Source organism: Nicotiana tomentosiformis, chromosome 12 (assembly GCF_000390325.3).
Source record: "Nicotiana tomentosiformis chromosome 12, ASM39032v3, whole genome shotgun sequence".
Classification (NCBI taxonomy): domain Eukaryota; kingdom Viridiplantae; phylum Streptophyta; class Magnoliopsida; order Solanales; family Solanaceae; genus Nicotiana; species Nicotiana tomentosiformis.
This window is the reverse complement of record NC_090823.1, coordinates 24,794,760-24,816,945: the sequence shown is the minus strand read 5'-3', so window position 1 is coordinate 24,816,945 and position 22,186 is coordinate 24,794,760. Positions and strand designations below refer to the sequence as shown.

At 39.7% G+C, this 22,186-nt stretch overlaps 1 protein-coding gene across 1 annotated transcript; it reads right to left on the bottom strand.

Annotated features, from left to right (window-relative positions):
- Positions 1-3,136: 3,136 nt before the first annotated feature.
- LOC138902368 (uncharacterized) lies at positions 3,137-17,168 on the bottom strand. The gene is made up of 5 exons (XM_070190226.1): positions 16,697-17,168; positions 14,712-14,863; positions 7,341-7,458; positions 7,061-7,222; positions 3,137-3,750 (listed from the first exon to the last, which is right to left on the bottom strand). The coding sequence occupies exons 1-5, from the start codon at positions 17,166-17,168 to the stop codon at positions 3,137-3,139; spliced, it is 1,518 nt and encodes a 505-aa protein (XP_070046327.1).
- Between the last annotated feature and the right edge of the window lie 5,018 nt (positions 17,169-22,186).

Sequence of the window (22,186 nt, the reverse complement as noted above, 5' to 3'; positions counted from 1 at the left end):
CATACGTACAACTACAACAACATTAAGCCTAGTGAAATCCCACAAGTAAAATTTGGGGAGGGTAAAGTGTATGAAGACCTTATCCTTATTTTATGACGATAGAGAGGTTGTTTCTGAAAGACCCTCGGCTCAAGAGAAATGAAAATAAAGCAATAAACAGACAGTAGCAATAACAAAGTAATAAGACATGAGCGCAAATGGAGATACGTGCAATAACAGGTATTTCGGAATACGACACAATAAAAATAGAGTCAATCTTGCTGGAAATAATGACACAATGTGAAATAGCAAAGGGGTGGGAATAGCAAAATACAAGACTAGTACTAATACTACTGGGATGCCTAGATAAAACTTCAGACTGTCTGTCAACTCACAACCCTAATCCCCGTCCTCCACTCCCTCCTATCGGGGATCATATCCTCGGTAAGCTAAAGTAGCGCCATGTCCTGCCTAATCATCTCACCCGAGTACTTTTTAGGCCTCCCTCTACCCCTCCTCTGACCCGCCATGGTCAACCTCCCTCTGCCTGATGAGAAACATTATACATAAATTAGGAAAATTATTTATATGATAATAACAATGAGGAAAGAAAGATGTCATACAATATGGCCAGAGCTGGATCTAAGCTTTTGGGAAGATGGGTGTACTATTGGGAAGAGGTAGATCCAAGATATAAATTTTATGGGCTCAATCTTTAGTTTTTTCACATACATCTATACTCATCGATGTGTCTGACCTGGAAATTTTGAAAGAATATACCAAACAAAGAAAGAAAGAAAAAGAAAATATACTTAATTAATACGGAAAAGTCAGACCAGAGATGTCCGTCTTGTCGGTGCGCCAAATTCTAGGAATAGAAAAGAAAAAACATTAATATAGACGCAGGGGCATCTCAACGAAGTTGGTAGCCTAAAATCAAATTGTATTAAGAGGCCTATTTCACAAATTTCATATAACAGTGAGACAGAAAAGATCTTCTGTTCTAATCAATGGGTCAATTAAACATGAGAAAGTAGCTAAACCAAAGAAACGGAGTTTGAAATTGGAAAGTGAAATCTCAAAGTTATATGAAAAAAAGGAGGAAAAATTAGAATGGAAGAGGAAAATAAATACAAATATACTACTAACAAGACGGAAATTTGTCGCTCTTTACTCACTCATCTGTGCATTCTTAACCAAATAAACAAATCTTAAAATTTGGACTCTTAAGATTAATCGCATAAGATATATAATACATAATAATATAGTATAATATTTTTGGGGCCTCTAGAATTTGGGGCCCAAGGCAATGGCATGAGCAGCCTTACCCTCCCGCAGGCATGTATAGACGTAAGATTCAATTCACAATTCCACTTAGACGTGCACCTAATAACCATCGCATCATATGATACTTGAGCTTGGGTACTCACATATATATATTTGAGTTTTTTTAAAAAAGTATAATATTACTATACATGATCTAGAGAGGGAAGCATGTATGGGTTCAGGCGACCCGAGAACCTCCTTAGACATGGCCGTGAATATGGCACGTGCTAATTCCTTCTATTTGCAATTTTATAAATAAAAAGACTAACTTTTACAAGTTCTTTTGAACTCAATAACAGAATAGAGTCCATGTAGCATTTTGATTTTAAATTATATTATGGACTGTTACTGACTTATAGTGTTTTGTTGAAGTAGTAATAAACAGCAAAAGCTCGTAAAACTTGTGAGAAGTGATAATTATATATACACACTAATACCTTCCACCTAAGCTCGTAAAAAAGAATCATCAGACATTTTTATTTATTTTAATTTATGAGCTACACACATATAATGAAACATATCTTAGCAAATACTTCTTTATAAAAAATATTTCTAGTTTATGTGTTTTTTTATCTGAATAGGTTGCTCTGTCGTGCCCATGACTATTATTGTCAAAATTCTCTAGTCAAAGATTAAAAAAACACTTAGTATAATTTCACCCCATAAATTATGTTATGTAGTAAATACATATGATTGTTGGCTCATTATTTTTCTAAATTGAGACTCTAAAATCCCCAAAGCCTATGATCATACCTATATATTTAAAATTTCAAGAATATTTACCGTTGTTTCCGAGAAATCTCCCACTAAAGTACAGTAGTTATATGATCATAACGACATATTAAAAATTACAAATGCATAAACCTCATTAACTTATCTAATATAGTATATCAAATAAATAAAATTTTCATATAAAAGTTCGTCTCTACCAAACACCAGAATTTAAAAATTCTTTCATTCAAACATAAAGCTTTGCAAAGATAGATTAACTTAAGCCAATCAATAATTCCTTTATGGAGTATAATCCCCGCCATATACAGAAAGTTGACTAAAGGGACAAAAAAATAATCATATGTACTAATGAGGAAAAAGAATTTAAAACAAGTGAGATAATTCACTTGAACTGATTTAGTTCTGTGCATGTTTTATCTAATTTAATCTTCTTGTCATCATGATTAAACCTTTCTCACTTATTCTTCTTAATCCAAATTCGGAATTGATTTAATACACATAAACCATGATTTTCTAGATTTGCGTCCAATCTTAGAAGAATAGTGTGTAGATGAGACAAATAGGGGGGAAAAGTAGTTGAGAAAAATTAAAGGTGGTAAAGAGTTCTTTCATTCACTCCTCATCATGTGTGATTACCATAAGAATATATATATTAGGAGTTCCATGATGTATAAGATTCCTAAGTCTATAGATATTCAGAGAGCAATACAATACAAGTCCGTATATTACAGGGAACCTAAACCCACAACAAATATATAACTGTAACCAAGATTCTAGTTAGTCTAGGATTATCCTTTACACTCCCCCGCAAGTTGAGCAGGGGTAGGAACCACTGCTAACTTGGTCTTCAACTGCAAGAACCTTCTCTTTGACAAAAGCTTTGTCAATGCATCAGCAACCTGGTCATGGGAGCTTACATATCGAACATATAAGGACTTTGCTCGAACTCTCTCGCGAACAAAATGAAAATCAATTTCCTATGCTTTGTACGAGTATGAAAGATGGGATTAGCTGTCAAATACGTATCACTTAAATTATCACACCATAGAGTAGGAATAGAAGAAGAAAAACAACCAATCTCACGAAAAAGATGCCCAATTCAAATAATTTCTGAAGTGGCAGTCGCAAGAGCTCTATACTCTGCCTCAATACTAGAGCGTGACATTGCTCGTTGCTTACATAATGCCCATGAAATGAGATTAAATCCCAAAATGATAGCAAACCCAGTAGTAGATTTTCGATCATTTACATCACCTCCCCAGTGTGAATCAGTGTACCCATGCAGCAAGGTGGATGTGCCTTGAGCAAAAAACAAGCCATGAGATGGAGTTGCCTTAATGTATCGTAGAATACGTTTGACAACAGTCCAGTGAATATCCATAGGGCAATGCATGAATTGAGAAACCTTGTTAATTGCGAATGCTATATCAGGCCGAGTAAAGCTCAAGTATTGCAATTCACCTACAACACTCCGATACAAGGTGGAATCATTGAATTGACTACCTTCAGTGGAAGAAAGTTTGGTTGAAGGAGAAGCTGGAGTGGAAACGTTGCTACAGGAATCCATCTGAACACATTTCAAGAGATCACCCATATATTTCCCTTGTTGCAAATACAACCCAGCACTCGTCCAATGCGCCTCAATGCCCAAAACGTATGAGAGTTTCCCCAAGTCACGAACCACAAACTTATTCTGTAGTTGAGTACGAGAGACTGTACAAAAGTAGAGTCAAATCCCATTACTAAGATATCATCAACATAGATTAGAGTTTTCTTTCACCAGCACACTTAAAAAATAATGAACTATCAGTTTTGGATCCCAAGAATCCCAGTGAAAGTAAGGCATCAATGAGGCATTTATTCCATATTCGGGGAGCTTGTTTCAGGCCATAAAGATGATGTTTGAGAAGACATACATGGTCTGGTCGAGTAGGATCACCAAAACCCGAGGGCTAAGACATATATACTACTTCATCGAGATGACCATGAAGAAATGCATTTGAGACATCTAGTTGGGTGATATGCCATTGATGAGACACTGCTAATGAAAGTAATAACCGAATAGTCGTCGGTTTGATAACTGGGCTAAATGTATCAACAAAATCTTCTCCCGGACGTTGATAGTATCCCTTAATGTAATGACCCGGCCAGTTGTTTCGAGTATTACAGCCTTGTTCCCTTATTTACTACTTAATTTATGCATTACAGTTGTTATGTGACTTGTTGGGTGATTGGTTCGGGTCCGGTGAGGTTTTGGAATGGATTGGAGAACTTAGTTCCAAAATTTAAAGCTTAAGTTAAAATAGTGATCGGATATCGACTTATGTGTAAATGGCCATGGAATAAAGTTTTTATGATTCCAATAGCTCTTTATGGTGATTTTGGACTTAGGAGCATGTCCGAAAAATTATTTGGAAGCCCATAGCTAAATTAGGCTTGAAATGGCTAAAATAGAATTTTAAGTTTGGAAGTTTGACCGGGGAGTGACTTTTTGATATCGGAGTCGAAATCTAATTTTGAAAATTTCCATAGCTCCGTTATGTCATTTATGACTTGTGTACAAAATTTGAGGTCAATCGAAATTAAATTAATAGGTTTTGGCATCGAATATAGAAGTTGGAATTCGTTAGTTTCGTTTAGCTTGAATTGGTTGGTGATTTGTAATTTTAGCGTTTGCTTGACATGATTTGATGTTTTGATTAAGTTCGTATGATATTTTAGGAATTGTTTGTGTATTTGATTGAGGTCCCGGAGGTCTCGGGTGAGTTTCAGATGGTTAACAAATCGAAATTTGGACTTAAATAACTGCTGGAATTTTCTGAGGCCTGTATCTGGTTTCCTCCATCGCGTTCACGAGGGGAGTCTCGCGTTTGCGAAGAAGAAATTTGGACTGGCCCATTTTGTGCTTCGCTTTCGCTACTAAGGGCACGCGTTCGCGATCGAGGTCTCGCGTTCGCTAAAGGGAAAGCCGGTCTGGGGGAAATTGGTCTTCGCATTCGCGAGACCAAGCTCGCGTTTGCGAAGGAGGAAATTCGGTCAGCACAATTTTGTGCTTCGCGAATGCGAGGAAGCTTCCGTGTTCGCGAAGAAGAAACGCCTGGACAGAAACGTTAAGTTCTGAAAATGGGACTTTGTCCTATTTTTTATTTTTGACAAATTGGAGCTCGGGAAAAGGCGATTTTCGGGAGATTTTCAAGGAAAACAATGGGGTAAGTGTTCTTAACTCAATATTGGTTAAATTATTCGAATCCATGGTTGTTTTCAACATTTAATTGGTGAATTGAGTTGGAAAATTTAGAAAACTCTCTTGGTTTAATTTGAAGATTTGAGGGTCGAGTTAAGGTCTGAATTTGGTAAAGTTTGCGTGGTTGGACTCGAGGTTGAATGGGCATTCATATTTTGTAACTTTTGTTAGGTTTTGAGGTGTGGGCTCCACGTGCAATTTTTGAGTTAAAATTTGGATATTTGTTGGAAAATTATTATTTTTCACATGGAATTAATTCCAATAATTTGCATTGGCTGAATCGAATTAATTGTGACTAGATTCGAGGCGTTCAGAGGCTGATTAGTGAGGCAAGGGTATAGTGAAATAAAGAATTACACGATTTGAGGTAAGTAACACTTCTAACCTTGGTTTTGAGAGTATGAAGCCCCGAATTTGGTGTTATATAAATTATTTGGAGGCGACGCACACGATAGGTGACAAGCGTGTGGATGTGCACCATAAAAATTGTGACTTGAATAAATCCTGTGAATTTGTAAAATTAAAGAATTTTTTTATTATTCGCATATCCTTCACGTGTTTGGAAATTCAACTGAGACTCGTATTAAAGATCATGATTTGGCTACGTGCTGATATTTTGGGACCCACAGGGTCGTGTTGTTGTTGAATTTAATTGCTTTAAAAATGTATATTTCACAATCAGTCATGTTCATATATATGAGGATATTTATGGGATCAGGGCTGCCCGCCTGCAGCAGGCCATATCGGCTTTATATATATTACTATTATATGGAACGGGACTGACCGCCTGAAGCATGCCTTATACGCTTTATCATTATATGGATCGGGGCTTCCTGCCTGTAGTAGGCCATATCGGCTTTATATCACGCTTGGGCTGAAGGATCCTCTCCGGAGTCTGCACCCCGCACAGTGAGCGTAGATGATTTATATACGGAATGGACTTCCCAGGGCATGGACTTGCCTTGCTTATTTATATTTGTGATGAATTTCCCTGGACATGGATCTTGTCTGAACCATTTATATTTTGGGATAAATTACCCCAGGGCAGGATTGGCCTTATACAGTACTGAGTGACTGACTGTCATTCAATGTGTGTGTGTATATATATATATATATACGGGATGGAATATCCCTGGGCTGGATTGGCCTCAAACAGTATTGATTGACAAAATGATTGTAATCGTGAGTACACAAGGTTTTCCACTGAGATGTTATATTCCCCATATCATGCAGTATTGATCTATCTTACTTGTACTGAGTTTAACTGTTGAACTTGAAAGCATGCCTATATTTCTGTACTGTTATTTCTATACTAGACTATACCTACGGAGCTCGTCACTACGTTCAGCCCAGAGGTTAGTCTTATTACTTATTGAGTTGGTTTTACTCATACTACGCTCTGCACCTTGTGTGCAGATCCAGGTGCTTCCGAACACAGCGACTGTTAGATCTCAGAGTGTTATCGGTTGGAGACTATCAAGGTAGCTGCCTGGCGTCCGCTGACATTGACTCTCCTCCTTTCAGTTATTGTACTGTTCTATATTTTCATACAATATTTTGTTATCATTTAGATTCTTATCTACTCAGTGACATCGGGTTTTGGGAGTGTATTTATATATGTATTTTTGAGATTTTTCCACTGGATTTAAATATTATATTTTCAAACTTGAAAGAAATTGTGGTTTATTGAGGTTGTCGGCTTGCCTAGTAATGAGATAGGCGCCATCACGATAGGTTAGGATTTTGGGTCGTGACACTTAGCCACAAGCCTTGCTTTACAGCGATCCAATGATCCATCTGCTTTTAATTTTGTTTTGTAAACCCACTTGTAACCAATCACATTTTGGGATGGTGAAGGAGGTACTAGTTGCCAAGTGTCATTTTGAATAAGAGCATTATATTCTTTAGTCATAGCTCGATGCCAATAAGCATATTGGAGTTCTGTGAGTAGATTGATTAGTGGAGTTCCCAGGTCTAGATGGTAAAGATGATGTTTCAACCATATTGTTTATAAATAAATGATAAGTGGGGATTTTGACTACTTATTAGCACATTTTACCTTTTGTTTTAGTCCAGAAGCATTTAATTGTGTTCCCGAAAACTGATGAAATATGCTTAATTGCAGGAATAGTAGAAAATGAGCCCCCAAGATGAAATCTAACTCCAGAAGTAGTGATCTGAATTCAAGGACACAAACAGGCATAGAAACTCAGAAGTACGGACCGCAGATTTGAATCTGCGGCCGCAGATTAAGAAGAAACTACTATCAAAGGCAAGTGCAAAGTGCGGTCCGCACATGACATGTGCGGCCGCAGAACCTGGGCAAGAGCAAAAGTTCAGAGAACTTGAATCTCAAGTTCACCAGAAGAGCGGACCGCACAATTATTGTGCGGCCGTAGAAGAACAGCTACGCAGGTGCAGTCATATTTGTACGGTCCGCAGAAGAGCACTGTGTAGCCGTACTCAGAAATATGCGGAACGCAAAAAGAGAGAAGTGCGGCCGCAATTCAGAATTATGCAGCCGCAGGTTTCCATCTCTTGTCAGACTGAAGCAATGTGCGGACCGCACATGGAATTGTGTGGCCGCAGAACCTCCGAAAGAGCATTGTTGTCCGAAAATTCCAGCACTGTATAAATTGCGTAGTTTCACTTTTTTAGGTCAAGTTTTAACATCAGCAGCTACAATAGACATTTTCTTTTACTCTTTTTAGTAGTTTTTGCCATTTTGAGCTTTTTGAATATTTATTTCATCATTTTAATTATCAATATGGGTTTAATTATCACCTCTTTTTCTTCTTTTTCTTCCATTTTAAGCATGAGTAGCTAGATTTTCATTAGGGTTGTGACCCAACCCCAGTGTGTAAACTTAATGGGTGTTTGATTTATTGCTTGTTTATGGTTGAGTATTGATTATCTAGCCTAGTTCTTGCTTTTATGGGAAGAATTAATGGTTACAAGTATTATTTCATACCTATTTGACTTGGTCTCTACTTGAGAAAGAGAGATTTAGTCTAGAAAAACTTGTCTAGCAAGAAATTGGGTCAATCGAGAGATTGATAAACCCAATTAAAGAGTTGAACCTAGAGATAGTAAAACCCGACTTGAGCTTATCATCAACTATTTTGTTCAATACCCATTGGACTTGAGAAAGCTAAATTGGGCAAAATCACTCTCTGACCGAGAGGTATTAAATGGTTACTTGGGTGTTGATAGCAATAATACACCCCGACCAATAAAATAAGATTTAAAATCTACAACCCATTAGGCGAACACCTATGTGAAGGTCATAGCCCTAGGCCTTTTATAACATTTGAAAAACAACCAAAAAACACTTTCCTAGTTTAAATTATTAGTTTGTAATCTTAGTTGAAATTAGACCTAGAAATAACCCAAGTTTGTGGAAGTGCAATTTGAGATAATTCAAGATCATACACTATAATGTATATCTATAAGACCCATTCATAGCTTCCTGTGGAAAATCGACCCCGACTCCTTGTTGGGTATTACTACTTTCAGCCCAGAGGTTAGTCTTGTTACTTATTGAGTTGGTTGTGCCCATACTACACTCTACACCTCGTGTGCAGATCCAGTTGCTTCCAGACACGATGACTGTTTAGATATCAGAGTGTTTTCGGTTGGAGACTATCAAGGTAACTGCCTGGTATCCGCTGACCTTGACTCTCTTCCTTTCAGTTATTGTACTGTTCTATATTTTCAGACAGCATTTTTATTTGTCACACTTTGTTATCATTTAGATACTCATGTACTTAGTGACACCGAATTTTGGAAGTGTATTTATATATGTATTTGTGAGATTTTTCCAATGGATTTAAATATAATGTTTTCAAACTTGAAAGAAATTGTAGTTTGTTGAGGTTGTCGGCTTGCCTAGTAATGAGATAGGCGCCATCACGACGTGTTAGGATTTTGGGTCATGACAAGTTGGTATCAGAGCCTAGGTTACATAAGTCTCATGAGTCATGAGCAGGTTTAGTAGAGTCTTGCGGATCGGTACGGAGACGTCTGTACTTATCTTCGAGAGGCTGCCGAACCCTTTGGAAAAATTTCACTTTCTTGTATTCTGTCGTGTGAATTTGTTGATTCCGGAAACTAAATTTTTGTTATTGTATTCTCTCACAGATGGTGAGGACACGTACTACCGGATCGTATAGTCAACCACCAGTGACACTAGTTAGGACCGCGAGAGGCCGGGGCCGAGGTAGAGGTCGAGGTGTAGCTCGTACAGCAGTTGGTGCAGCACCTGTAGCACCACCAGTTGCTCCAACTCAGAAACAGATTCCAGATATAGTTGAGCCGGCGGGACCAGCTCAAGCACCAGCTATGCCTATTGTAATTCCAGGCCTTCAGGAGGCTTTGACAGTTTGCACTGGCCTTGCTCAGGTGGTTTTGACTCAGGCTGCACCAACCACTTCTTAGGCCGGGGGAGGAACTCATACCCCTATTGCTTGTACTCCAGAGCAGGTAGTGCAGGGACTTCAGATACCGAGGGCACCACCAGTCCAGCCGGTTACAGCTGCTCATGCCTCGTTAGTCCCCGTTATGGCTGATGATGAGCAGAGGAGACTTGAGAGATTTGGAAGGCTTCGACCTCCATCATTTAGCGGTGCTGAGTCAGAGGATGCTCAGGGTTTCCTAGATAAATGCTAGCAGATGCTTCAGACAGCGGGTATTCTGGAGACCAGTGGGGTCTCGTTCAATACTTTTCAGTTTTTTGGGGCTGCCTTCAGATGGTGGGAGACTTATGAGAGAGCAGACCAGTTGGTGCAGCACCACTTTTATGGCATGAGTTCTCCTTATTATTTCTAGAGAAGTTTGTGCCACAGACCCGGAGAGAGGAACTGCGCAGGTAGTTCAAGTACTTACGTCGGGAGGACTTGTCTGTGACTCAGTATGAGATGTAGTTTTTGGAATTGCCTCGTCATGCAGTTTGGTTGGTTCCAACTGAGAGTTATAGAGGTTAATTAATGGACTCAAACAGCAGTTCCGTTTTATTATGACTCTGGAGATTGTAGCAGGTGCTAGATTTGACGAGGTGGTTGATAGTGCTTGACGGCTAGAGATGGTCCGTACTCAGGAGCGTGAGGAGAGGGAGGCCAAGAGGTTTCATGGTCTGGGTAATTCCAGCGGTGTTCCTTCTGAGGGACAGCCCTATCACAATAAGGGTTATCTTTATAGGCCCACTCAGATGGCTCGTTCAACTCATCGTGGTGCATCAGCTAGCCATGGTCATACAGTGCTCGATAGAGTCAGTCTTCTCTTGGTGCACTTCCATCTTAGAGTTCATCTCGTGCACCATCAATTCAGGGTTCATATGTACCAGGTTCTTCTGGTAGTTATTATGGTTCTCGAGGTCCGCCTCATATCTCGCTACCATTTTTCGAGAGGTATTGCTATGAGTGTGGAGAGCTGGTTCATGTGAGGAAATATTGTCCCCGCCTTATGCGAGGTCTAGTTCAGCAGAGGAGTCAGGTTATGAATCCTGCACCAGTTGCTCCACCACCCGCCCAGCCAGCTCGGGGTGGGGCTCAGTCATCTAAAGGTCGCCCAAGAAGGGGAAGCCGATCAGGTGGCTGTCAGGCCCGATTGTATGCTTTTCCTTCCATGCAAGATGTCGTTGCTTCCGATACAGTGATCACATGTATTGTCTCAGTGTACCATAGGGAAGCTTCTATATTATTTGACCTTGGCTTCACATATTCGTATGTTTCATCATATTTTATATATTATCTGGATATGCCCCGTGAGTCCTTAGTTTTACCTATTCATGTATCTACACCGGTGGGCGATACTATTATTGTGGACCGTATGTATCGGTCGTGTGTGGTAACTATTGGGGGACTGTAGACTAGAGTTGATCTTTTAATGTTTAGTATGGTCGATTTCAATATCATCTTGGGTATGGATTGGTTGTCTCCATGTCATGCTTCTGAACTGTCACGTAAAAACTGTGACGTTGGCGATACTAGGATTGCCGAAGGTCGAGTGGATGGGTTCTCCAGATTATGTTCCCAGCAGGGTAATTTATTACTTGAAGGCTCAGCGTATGGTTGGGAAGGGGTGTTTGTCATATTTGGCCTTTGTGAGAGATGTTGAGGCAGATACACCTACTATTGATTCAGTACCGGTAGTGCGGGATTTTCCGGAAGTATTTCCTACAGACTTGTCGGGTATGCCACCCGATAGGGATATTGATTTTGGTATTGACTTGGTGTCGGGCACTCAGCCCATTTCTATTCCTCTCTGTATCGTATGGCACCAGCTTAATTGAAAGAATTAAAAGAGCAACTTCAGGAACTTTTTGATAAGGGGTTTATTAGGCCTAGTGTGTCACCTTGGGGTGTACCGGTTCTGTTTGTAAAAAGGAAAGATGGTACTATATGGATGTACATCGACTACAGGAAGTACAACAAAGTTACAATCAAGAATAAATATCCGTTGCGGCGTATTGATGATTTATTTGATCAGCTTCAGGGAGCGAGGGTATTCTCTAAAATTGATTTGAGGTCTGGGTCTCACCAGTTAAAAATTCGGGATTCGGATATTCTAAAAACGGTATCCAGGACTTGTTATGGTCACTATGAATTACTCGTGATGTCGTTTGGGCTAACAACGCCCCACCAACATTTATGCACTTGATAAATAGTGTATTCCAGCCATATCTTGACTCATTTGTCATAGTATTTATTGATGATATCCTAGTGTACTCACGTAGCCAAGAGGAGCATGCACGACACAAGAGTATTGTACTACAGAGTCTGAGAGAGGGGAAATTTTATACCAAATTCTCTAAGTGTGAATTCTGGCTTAGCTCGGTGGCATTCTCGGGACACATAGTGTCCAGTGAAGGAATTAAGGTGGATCCAAAGAAAATAGAGGTAGTTCAGAGTTGGCACAGGCCATCTTCAGCTACTGAGATTCAGAGTTTTCTTGGCTTGGCTGGTTATTATCGTCACTTTGTGGAGGGCTTCTCGTCTATTGCATTACCCTTGACTAAATTGACCTAGAAGGGAGCTCCATTCTGGTGGTCGGATGAGTATGAAGAGAGCTTTCAGAAGCTTAAGACTGCCTTGACCACAACTCCAGTTCTAGTTTTGCCTTCAGCTTTAGGCACTTATATAGTGTATTATGATGCTTCTTGGATTGGTATTGGGTGTGACTTAATGTAGGAGGGTAGAGTGATTGCTTATGTTTCGCGCCAGTTGCAGCCACATGAAAAGAACTACCCTGTCAATGATTTAGAATTGGCAGCCATTGTTCATGCATTGAAAATTTGGAGGTCTTGTGAGGTATTTACAAGATCATCAGAGTCTTCCACACTTATTCAAATAGAAGGATCTAAATTTGAGGTAGCGGAGATGGTTGGAGCTGCTAAAGGACAATGATATCACTATTATGTATCATCCCAGGAAGGCCAATGTGGTGTCGATGCCTTGAGTAGAAAGGCAGTGAGTATGGGTAGCCTTGCATTCATTCCTGTTGGTGAAAGGCCTTTTTGCAGTTGACGTTTAGACCTTGGCTAATCAGTTCGTGAGGTTAGATATTTCGGAACCCAGTCGGGTTCTAGCTTGTGTGGTTTCTCGGTCTTCCATATATGACCGCATCAAAGAGGAGGACCACAGATCTAAACTCAAGGTCACAAACATGCACAGAAGCTCAGAAGTGCGGAGCGCAGATTTTCATCTGCGGCCACAGATTGGGGAGAAACTCCTATCAGAGATAAGTGCAAAGTGCAGTCCACATATGACATGTGCGGCCGCAAAACCTGGGCAAGAGAAAAAGTTCAGAGAACTTACATCTCAAGTTCAACAGAAGTACGGACCGCACAATTATTGTGCGGCCGCAGAAGAACAGCTACGCGGCCGCAATCACATTTGTGCGGTCCACAGAAGAGCAATGTGCGGCCACACTCAGAAATGTGCGGACCGCAGAAAGAGAGAAGTGTGGCCATAGTTCAGAATTATGCGGCCACAGGTTTTCATCTCTTATCAGGCTGAAGCAAAGTGCGAACCGCACATGGAATTGTGTGGCCGCAGAACCTCCGAAAGGGCATTTTTGTCCGAAAATTCCAGCACTGTATAAATAGAAGAGTTTCACTTTTTAATTCAAGTTTTGACACCAGCAGCTATAGTCGACGTTTTCATTTACTCTTTTTAGTAGTTTTTGCCATTTTGAGTTTTTTGAATATTGATTTCGTCATTTTAATTATCAATATGGGTTTAATTATCACCTCTTCTTCTTCTTCTTTTTCTTCCATTTTAAGCATGAGTAGCTAGATTTGCATTAGGGTTGTGACCAACCCTAGTATGTAAATGATCACGCCCAACTATGCCTTATAAAAAGGACTAAGCGGTCGTTACAAATATATTCCGGTTAATAAGTCCGAAGTCGAATCCCACATGGAATTAACCTATCAAACACAGCTACTTGACTCGCATGAACTCACGCAATCAATCTTCAGAAATATTTAAGTAACAATTTGAATGTTTACTAACTAAATATTACGTAATGAAAATGCAACAATTAATAACTAACTACTAATGGGTTATAGACAAGAATTGGAATGATCTAAGGTTATGATTTCCCCTATTGTCGGAATCTTTTTCGCTATATTTTCTATAAATTTGCCTAAGTTTTGTCTATCGATCATGAGCACTCTGACTGTCGTAACTCTCTCCCGATTAATTACCATAATTTACTAGATATATTCTCCCGAATTACGCTAGCTGGCATTAAGTACGACTCACTCGGATCGCACCAAGGTTCCGTTATCCCTAATCCCACATTTAAACCCTTCGTATTGATCCCTCATATACGTTAGGAGTGATATTGTTAAACAACTACCTAAATATGCACTCTCTCACGAGTAATACATACTAAATAGGCACAGCCAATTGAGGGCCCTTCAATCTACCACAATAATATTATAGTTGAACAAATAGAAAAAATACTACGGCAAATCTATATTTACGTAACAAGAAAATTATCCTTCTATAGGTTCCATCAAAACCTTAGATTAGTTGTTTAGCTACTCATACTCATAGTAACAATATCCAAAATATTTTGCATAATTAAATTATAAAGTAAGGATAAAGGGATGTAGAAATCAATGAGTTTAGCTCCCAACTATTGTTCCACGAGCTATCCTTGCCTCCGGTTGCCAAAAGTCCTCAAAAGTGGCATTTTTAGGTCTATTTATATGTGTATGAAAGACCTAAACGCGTAGGCCAAGTCCAAGTCAAACCAGGAGACGAAATAAGTCTTCAAAGCTCGGAATGTGCGCGCCTCAGACTTGGTCTCGCGAGGCTTCACGCGATCTGAAGCTCGCCTCAGACCTGGCGTCGCCAGCTTCAACGCTTGGTGGATCTCGTGTTGCCCCTAACCTAGCCTGCTCCCACGCAAGCTAAAAAACTCGTCCAGCTGCTCTAACGCCCATTTTAGGCCTGACTTCGCCAGCTTTCTCATTTGTAGGCTGCTCACTTCTTTCTTTCTTCTTTTCAACTGTTTTCGAGCACACTTTAGACTTTAAGTATTCCTTTTGCTCTACTTTCATCTCCAATTGACCTACACATAAAATAAACTCCATTACGCACAATAAAAGTATAGTTTATCATTAACACATATAAAATGCAAGGAAAATAATGTACTAAAATATGAAATTATAGCCACACATCAGTACACTTAATGGGTGTTTGATTTATTGCTTGTTTATGATTAGGTATTGATTATCTAGCCTAGTTCTTGCTTTTATGTGAAGAATTAATGGTTGCAAACATTATTTCATGCCTATTTGACTTGGTCTCTACTTGAAAAAGAGAGATTTAGTCTAAGAAAACTTGGCTAGCAAGAAATTGGGTCAATCGAAAGATTGATAAGCCCAATTAAAGAGTTGAACCTAGAGATAGTAAAACCCGACTTGAGCTTATCATCAACTGTTTTGTTCAATACCCATTTGGACTTGACAAAGCCAAATTGAGCAAAATCACTCTTTGGCCGAGAAGTATTGAGTGGGTACTTGGGTGTTGATAGCTATAATACACCCCGACCAATAAAACAAGTTTTAAAGTTTATAACTCATTAGGCGAACACCTAGGTGAAGGTCATAGCCCCATGCCTTTTATATCATTTGAAAAACAACCAAAGATACTTTTCTAGTTTAAATTCTTGGTTTGTAATCTTAGTTTATATTAGACCTAGAAATAACCCAAGTTTATGGAAGTGCAATTTAAGATAATTCAAGCTCATACACTATAATGTATATCCCTAAGACTCATTCAAAACTCCCTGTAGAAAATCAACCACGACTCCTTGTTGGGTATTACTATTGCATCGACCGTTTTCATATCCTCAAATAGAGGAGTGAAATTGGACGAGACCATAAGTCATCACAAATTGGTATGCTCGATGGAGAAGAGGAAATATCATTACCGGTATGTCCATGAGCCACACTTGTAGATGGCAGTGATGTTGGCCTTGTGGAAGAAGTTGAAGGTGAGGAGTTGGGATAACTCTAGTTCTCTGGTGGTGAGGTAGTGCTTGATGTGGTCTGTTGGTAAGGTAGATTAATAATCAATGGATCAATAGTAGTTTTAGTAGAGGAGTTGGGCACCACAACATCCAGTGAAGGAAAAGGAAAAATAGACTCATAAAAAATGACGTGACGGGAAACATAGAATTTGGAAGAATCCATGTCAAAGTATTTATATCCTTTATGTAATTTACTGTATCCCAAAAATATACACAGACGAGAACTAGGTGAAAGTTTGTCCTTTGTGTAAGGACGAAGCCAATGAAAGCATAAGCAACCAAAGATGCGCAACAAAGAATAATTAGGATTCATATTAAACAATACACAAATGGGGATTTATTGTTCAACCGGGGAGTGGGTAATTTATTAATAGTGTAGACTGCCGTCTCAAATGCATTTATCCAAAACTGATGAGGAAACATTGGCATGATGTAGAAGGGCACGCCCAGTTTCAACAATGTGTCTGTATTTTCTCTCGGCACAACCATTTTGTTCAAGGGTATAGGGGCACGAAGAACGTTGCACAATTCCATTATCTCTCAAATAATTTATTAAGGCTCGAAACTCTCCTCCCCGGTCTGCTTGAAAGCATTTAATAGGGTGACAAAAATATTTTTCAACAATAGTACGAAATTGAATAAAAATTAAAAGTAATTCAGATTTAAATCGAAGAAAATAAATTTATGTATATTTTCTGAAATGATCAAAAATGATGACATAATAGCGATAATCATCCTTCGAAGCTACTGGAGTTGGGCCCCAAATATCTGAACAAACTAAATCTAAAGGCCCTATGACCTTGAAGCTAGACTCTTTAAAAGGAAGTTTATGACTCTTACTAACAGCTTATGTAGAACATAAACTAGGACATTCATTTGATGATAATGCAAACACATTGGATGGTAAAGCATGACAAACTATAGGGCAAGATGCATGAGCTAGATGAGCATGACAAACTATAGGGCAAGATGCATAGTAAGCAGGTGATGAAGAGTGCAGCACTGGAAGATAATATAAGTTGCCACTACTCGACCCCTTGTGTCGGATTTTTCTCGTTGCCAAATCCTTAATCAAAAAATAGTTAGGAAACAATTCAACAGACACTTGATTAGATTTAGCAAATGAGCTGATTGATAATGAATTGTGAGTAGCAGAAGGAATATGTAAAATATTATCAAGATTGAACTTTTGATTGGAAACAAGAATAGAACTTTTGCCAATATGAGATATAGGCAATTTGGAACCATTACTTAATGTCACTTCTTCGGGGCCTTGATACTCAGAGTGAATGCCTGGATTATCAAGGTCTGTTGTAAGATGGTGTGTGATGCCACTATCCATTAACCAGGTTTGTGTAGGTGGATTGGGAGAATTGGAAAGATTAGAAGTGGGTCGGCCAGACACCATGCTGATTCTGTTAGCTCGTGGTGAAGGACATACATGTGCAATATGACCTTTTCCTTCACAATTATGGCAGATAAGTCCGGAGTAGTCAGAAGATTGTTGATTTGCTTTAGTCGATTGGTTAGATGTCTGAAAGTTGCAATTTTGGTTATTCTGTGTGAACCCTTGGATGGAGGAGCATCCGCGACCACGCCCTCCTCGTCCTCTACCACTCCCTCGAGTGGTAGAAATAGAACTCTGAGTGAACTGAGTGGTGGGTGTAATAATATTAATGGTCTCATCTCTTTTTAATTATCTTTCTTCATTAAGCAGAAGGTCATATAATGCATCAAACATAATAACTTCTTGACGTGATTCTAGTGACCTGGTGAAGGGTCGATAGGTAGGGCCTAGTCCAGCAAGAACAAATTCAACTAAATCATCATTGGGAATCGGATGTTGTAATGCAGCTAATCTATCCGTGATTCCTTTGGCCTTTTGTACATAGGCCTCAATACTTGCGTTGTCACGATGCAAGGTATGCAACTACAACTTGAGTTCACGAATTAGTGGCTTCGATCCTGAAGCATATGCAGCAACAAGTTTATCTCAAGCTGCACAAGCAGCCTCTGCTCCAACTAATTGAGGCAGAATATTTTCAGAAACTGATGCAACAATCCAACTTAGCACAAGTTAGTACCCATACTTTGTAAGCCGGATTTAGCGTATTCTGATCAAGAATCTATATCGGAATTGGCTCGCTACCATCAATATGATGGTTGAGACCACAACCGCACACCATTGGCATAAAATGTGTCTTCCACAACAGGAAGTTTGATGATGTGAGTTTTACCGGTAGTTGATGCGCAAGGTTTGGTGAGGGCATAAAAGAAGGTGTGGGAAATTGAGCGTGTGTGGTTGGTGTAGTAGAGGTCGACGAGGAGTTGATATCATCCCCATATCAATAATGTCTTTGTTCTCTGTTACTTGAAAAAAAATTACCTTGGGTTGATTAAACCACTTAAGACTCCGATACCATAAATAGTTCTTTCATTCACTCCTCATCATGTGTGATTACAACAAGAATATATATAAGAAGTTCCATGATGTATAAGACTCCTAAGTCTATAGACATACAGAGAGCAATATAATACAAGTCTGTATACTACAGAAAACCTAAACTCACAACAAATAGATAACTTTAACCAAGATTCTAGTTGGTCTAGAATTATTCTTTACAGGTGGAAACCCGGAACTCCAAGTCTCAACTCTCAACAATTCTCGTGCAATTTTACACCTTAGCTTTCTCCCGTCTTTTCTCAAATCTGATCCTATTCATGCAAATTACGAAAATATTCAAGGTTCAACATAGTCAAAATAGAAAATGTCAAGTTGGTTCGGTAAAATCTTGAGAAAGCGAATAGAACTCCTCTGAAATATGAATGAAGAGCATTAGATAGTATTTGAATGGTCGTGACTTTTAAGAAAGGTACAAGGTTGGTTCAGAATGTTTGTAGGCGTTCGATTTTTCCTTTTTTACTTTTACTAAAATCGCGTAATAAGAGGGTATGTTAGTAATTTAAATTTTTGACTTGGGCCTATTTGTGTAATCTTCAGTTTCTTTTGCCGTGCTTGATTAATCTTGCCTTTGAATCTTGAATTGCTTCTTTTCATATAGGAGTATATACTAAGTTGCTCAAAATTAATTTGCAGATGATTACATGCTTAATTACACGAGTAATGTTAACTATAATGATTGTATACGGTCGAAATTGGGCTCGGCTATTGCACGACGGATCGAGCTCGGAACGCGAAGGGTTGAAGATCGATCCCGAGTCTCATCGAACTAGAACACGAGGTCAAAATGTCCGTCCTCAAGAACATTGAGCCCATGATCCCGGAATCGACCCTGACCCCGAATAAGCTCGAGGAAACATTGTCGGAATAACCAACAGAAGACCGAAATAACGGAAGGCAGAAATATACGTAACGGTCGGATATTTCGGCGGAAAACTCGGCACGTATCAATAAAGAACCGGCAAATCGGCAAACTAGGAGATTTTTTACCTTTTATAGAATTGTACCTAAAGTAGGACTCCCCTACTATATAAAGGGAGTCTGATTACTTGTAAAACAGATTGTAACACGTATCCCAAAGAAATATATTATTATTCTCGCCAAGTTCTTGTTATTCTCTAGTTGTTTCTGTTCCGATATCAATAAATGGATTTTTGGCTCGAAGGTGGCAAACCTTCCTAGGCTAAGACTGTTCTGCTCGTGTGGTTAGCATTTACATCTCCATTACTTATTTCAATTGCAATCTAATTTATTATTTTGTATCAAATTAAATCATGTATCCTTAAAACCACCTATAAATTCATTTGTTATCCGGTTTTGAGGGTAAATAGTTTGGCGCCCACTGTGGGGCTAAGGATAATAGTGGTTATTTGATACAAATCTCCATAATACATACTACTTTATACTTGCTCTTTGATTTTAGGATAAAAATCAAAATATCAAACTCTCAATCAGCACCCCTACATGTTGACAACGAGTTTGGTCACCACGGCGAAACTAACAACATAGCGCCCGATGAAGGAGTACCGCATGTTGATCCCATCGAAATCCCGATCACAGATCCGATTGACGCTAATTCACATGTAGCTATCGACGCAAACTTGCATACCAACCCTGCAAATAGCGTCCGTGGTGGAGCCCGATCGGCAACTCGAAACATACAAAATATTGAAGGAGACGGGATCATTCTACGGGTGATCTTCAAAATATTGCAGGCTCAACAGGCGGTGATAGCTCAGTTACAGAACCAAAGTCGTGCACCGAGCAAGGTTGATCCCAATCCACCCCGGGAAGTCACCCGTAGGGATGAACCAGTCATAGAAAGGTCAAATAAACATGAATCAGAGGCTAACCCTGAGTTCCTAAAGATGCTCGAGGAGCTGACAAAATGGATAGAATAAGGGGAGAAGAAAATAGAATTTCGTACAAAAAACCTTTTCTCCAAGCACAGCTCCAAAGTCGATCCCTAAGAAATGCCGCATTCCCGAGACTGCTAAGTATAACGGAACGACCGACCCAAATGAGCATGTAACCTCTTACACATGTGCCATCAAAGGGAATGACTTAGAGGACGATGATATTGAGTCTGTTCTGCTGAAAACATTTGGAGATTCCCTGTCAAAAGGAGCTATGATATTGTATCACAACTTACCCTCTAATTCTATTGACTCATTTGCTATGTTTGCAAATTCTTTCGTGAAAGCACACGTTGGTGCCATCAAGGTCAAGACCAGAAAGTCGGACCCTTTCAAAGTAAAACAGAAAGATAACGAGATGCTCAGAGAGTTTATGTCCTGGTTTCAGATGGAACGGATGGACCTACCGCCAGTTTCTGATGACTGGGTTGTTCAAGCTTTCACTCAATGACTCAATATTCGAAGCTGAGTGGTTTCACAGTAGCTGAAGCAGAACCTGATAGAGTATCCGGTCACTACTTGGGCCGATGTGCATAACCGGTATCAATCGAAAATCAGAGTCGAAGATGAGCAACTCGGGTCCCCTTTGGGGTCTGTTTATCCTGTCAGAACCGTTGACAAAGCCAAGAGAGATATTGATCGTGAACCAAGATCAAGCAGGAATCACTTTCAACCATACAATGGGGATCGAATAGGTAACAGATTTGGGAGAAATCTCATAAAAAACGAAAATAGAAACGATCAAGGTCAACATAATCGGGGACTCATGAGTAAAAACGGATTTGATAGGCCCGTCGGGCAAAAAGGAAGCACCGCGGTTATCAGAATACAACTTTAACATTGACGATGCTGCCATCGTATCAGCTATCAGATGTATCAAGGACACCAATTGGCCTCGATCATTACAATCTGATCCATCCCAGAGGGATCCTAACCAGATGTGTAAATATCAAGGCACGGCCACAGAACGGAGGATTGCCGACAATTGAGAGAGGAAGTAGCCCGATTATTCAACAATGGGCATCTTCGAGAATTACTGAGCAACCGAGCAAAAACTCATTTCGCGAATAAGGATTCTAACAAGCAGGATGAGCAAGAAGAACCTCAACACGTCATTAACATGATTATAGGTGGGTCGATGTTCCTCCGGGGCCTATATTGAAATGCACCAAAATATCAGTCACAGGGGAGAAACGGGCTGGAGATTACATACCGGAAGGAACCTTGACTTTCAATTATGAGGACGCGAAAGGAATCGTTCAGCCCCACAATGATGCACTGGTAATATCTGTACTCATAAATAAATCCCGAGTTAAACGTGTGTTAATTGACATAGGTAGGTCCGCCAATATCATCCGATCGAGGGTCGTGGAGCAACTCGGCCTACAAAACCAAATCGTGCCTGTAGTCCGAGTTCTAAACGGGTTCAACATGGTGAGTGAAACTACTAAGGGCGAGATAACACTACCAGTAAACACCACTGGGACCATCCATGAAACTAAAATTTGTGTGATAGAAAGAGACATGAGGTACAATGCTTTATTCTGAAGGACATGGATCCACAACATGAGGGTGGTGCTGTCGACAGTGCACCAGGCACTGAAATTCCCAACACCAAGCGGAGTCAAAACAGTCTACTGTGAACAACAAGCTGCGAAGGAAATGTTCACGGTCGAGGAGATGATATTGGCATCTACAATCTCAACATTGAAGGATCCGAATCAGATGATTAAATATGGGGCCAAATAGCAATCACTGGTACCGGCCTTGGCAAATTCGGACAAACAAGGGGAAGGCGAGGATGATGATTACGAGGTTCCTAGATTTTTTATAGCCCCTGATAATTCCAACGCCACAAAATTGACGGCCGAGGAGTTGGAACAAGTCATATTGAGAGAACACTTGTCCGATTGAAAGGTATACTTGGGCACGGGGTTAAGCCCCGAGCTCAAGAAAAAACTCATTCAATTTCTTATAATTAAT